Source organism: Fibroporia radiculosa, assembly GCF_000313525.1.
Source record: "Fibroporia radiculosa TFFH 294 genomic supercontigs, scaffold6598, whole genome shotgun sequence".
Taxonomy (NCBI): Eukaryota; Fungi; Basidiomycota; class Agaricomycetes; order Polyporales; family Fibroporiaceae; genus Fibroporia; species Fibroporia radiculosa.
In genome coordinates this window covers 1-2693 of record NW_012133770.1, presented here as the reverse complement: position 1 = coordinate 2693, position 2693 = coordinate 1, and the positions used below count along the sequence as shown (strand labels likewise).

The window sequence follows — 2693 nt, the reverse complement described above, 5'->3', positions numbered from 1 at the left end:
ACTTTGGCATGTACGGGAGAAGGTTTCCAGATTTGAATTTGCGCTGAGCGCGGTGCAAGGAATGGAACCATTTTCATGACACCAGGCTTGAGGACCTTCACCGTCAGCTCGAGCCATCCTATCAAGGGCACCGCAAGGTTCACCGGGCGGAGGTATAAAGCTAGGTCACCTAGTCGCCCATCGCCCAGCAATCCCTGCTACTCTCTCATCGCTTTCTTTCCACAATGCCCGAGCTCTCTGCCGACTGCACCCTCTTGCTCTTGGGCATTCTTGGTCACGACGCCACGAAGTGCCTCCATTTCGATCTTCCGCTTCAGCGTATGCAGGCTCGCGGCGTTTCCGTTCCCTCCGTTCCCTCCGTTACCGATTTCCACGCAATCTTAGAAGTCAAGGACACAAAAGCAAGCCCGCCGTTCGAGCAGACAATCACAATCACAGTCGACGAAATCAAGCTGAAGTTCGAGCACACCGGGACCTTTGACTTCGTCAGTAAGTATTCTTGGTCCTCTCACTGTTCGTCCTCTCATAAACGGTTTTCTTGTCATCACCAGATCCTGATAAAGGAAATCCCGTCAACCTACTTCATAACATGAAACGGAACGGCATATTCTACACTCGGGGCACCTCCGTGGTAAAGCCCGGTCCCACCCATTTCACTGCTCAGCAGTTCCCGAGGTACGGCGGACAGGATGCTGGAAATGACGGACGTGTGGTGCTCTACACTTACACGACAGATGGCATTACCGGTGTGGTACGTGGTTGATATTTCTCAATCCTGCCTCCAAATCATAACCTATGTATGTTGCTTCCTATCTTGCGCAGTTCGTCAGTAAGTGGCCTTTCCCTATTCTTCCCTGAGTGGATGATTGACCGGATGGGTCTATTAGGCGAAGACGACAACTATGTCGTTGGCATTGCCAGCAACAAAGACACCACTTCTTGGAAGGTCATAGCTTAAGTATCGATGATGAACGGATGAAGTGTAAGGCGAAAGGCTGTATGTAGTGTGTGCAATACGCTCACTCGGGCAGCGGCCATCATCAGCATGTATGTTCTTGTTCAACTTGCCAATCAGGCATATCGAGTGTTTTGTGTGGGCATATTGTTACGACGTGTGGACGAGATTCTGTTGTGAAAACCTGCGGAGACCGCAACAGACTCCAGCTATATTTATACGCAGAGGTCGACTCGAGTAGCTCATCCAGTGCAACGGGAAAAACATAAATGCATAACGTATGGGCCTGTAGAAATCCCGCACTCGGAGATTTGACTTGGCAGGAGAATGATCTCTGTGATTCAATGGCTTGGATGATCTGCGGTCGTTCTACATTGTCACCGGAGAGTTATACTTCAAGACACGGAGTTTGAGACTGTGGTAGTAGATCGAGGGATATCGCACGGTGGTCGTCAGAAGTTGTAGAATATCAGAGGACAGTCCATTCCGAGCCTTGATGTCGAATTTTGTTTCCTCTATCGCCCCGCCCCGGGCTGGGCAAAAATAATAGGAATCACGGAAGAATTTGAGCCGTGTAGGCCAAAAAGGTCGACGTATAGCGGGAAGTCCGCCATGCGCATCGACGCTAATTATGACTTACTAGCTGGGCTTCAGCACATACTCGCCGCAGTTTAGAGATCTACATAGAGGGCGACTTGAGGAAAGATTCGGGGTGCGAGCTTGCCATACATTTTCAGCATTCCGCACGTCGGTAAGCTATAGTGACTGCGGGACCTCTCAGGAGGCTACTGTAGAAAGGCAGGAAATCATGGAGGCTTAGTTGCGAAAGTAGTATGGAATGCTGCTGGCCCGTCTCTCTTGTGCATGCTTCCGCGTATGCGCGTAGATTACCTGTGAGGCTAGTCTCCTACATAGTTGTCAAGATACATACAGAGCATCAATGCAGATTTTGTAGCTGCCATTGCGTATGAGCACGACGAACTCTTCTGCTTCCCGTCCGAGTACTGTGGCACATCAAGCCCCGCTATCAACGTAGTATGGGAGCAAATATCCATGAAATGTGCATACCTTCAAGTTACTCTCCTTCTGTCACTAACAAACGCATCACTGTAGCGGGGTTGCTGCGCATCGCCCCAAATGAGCTGGACAAGATCAGAAGGTCCATGAGGTCCACGGACCTATCCCTCATCTGCTTCCAGGATGACGACGGCAGTGGCTATATAGGCTTGCCTGGGTTCGCCTACCAGCTCCACTGCCCTGGTCCATTTTATGTCCCTGCTACTACCCCTCACGTACAGATTGCGCTATGCAAGTCAGGTCTTTGGAGAGGGAGAAAGTGGTACCGGAGAGGGTGCAGTAGTTGCAGATGATTGCTGTGCCTGTGCAGTGTTCAATGGTGGAATTGTGAGGGGCAGTCAGGCTTTACTAGTATATCTATAGTAAATTTATTGAAATATATTTGTCTCTAATGAGAAAACACCTGATGCACCTGAAAATTGGTAAACCTGATCATACCCGAATTCAATCTGAGTGCCACCTGGAGAGAAGAATCTACTGATCAATCTAACATCCTGAAGTACCGGAAAATACCTGATTTCAGATAATTTTAGGTAGTTTCAGGTCAAGGACATTTTGCTAATGCAACTGTATGAGCCTTGTGGGCTTGATGTGTTGAACAAATAGTGAATGCACCTACAAATTCTATGTACAGAACCGCTACAAACGGTTCATGGACACT

At 49.0% G+C, this 2693-nt stretch overlaps 1 protein-coding gene across 1 annotated transcript; it reads left to right on the top strand.

Moving 5' to 3' along the window:
* Positions 1-224: 224 nt before the first annotated feature.
* FIBRA_09027 (uncharacterized protein) lies at positions 225-958 on the top strand (the record flags this gene model as incomplete). Its single annotated transcript, XM_012330626.1, has 4 exons — positions 225-489; positions 552-751; positions 823-829; positions 888-958. 4 exons carry the CDS (start codon positions 225-227, stop codon positions 956-958), a joined length of 543 nt encoding a protein of 180 aa, XP_012186016.1.
* Positions 959-2693: the final 1735 nt, after the last annotated feature.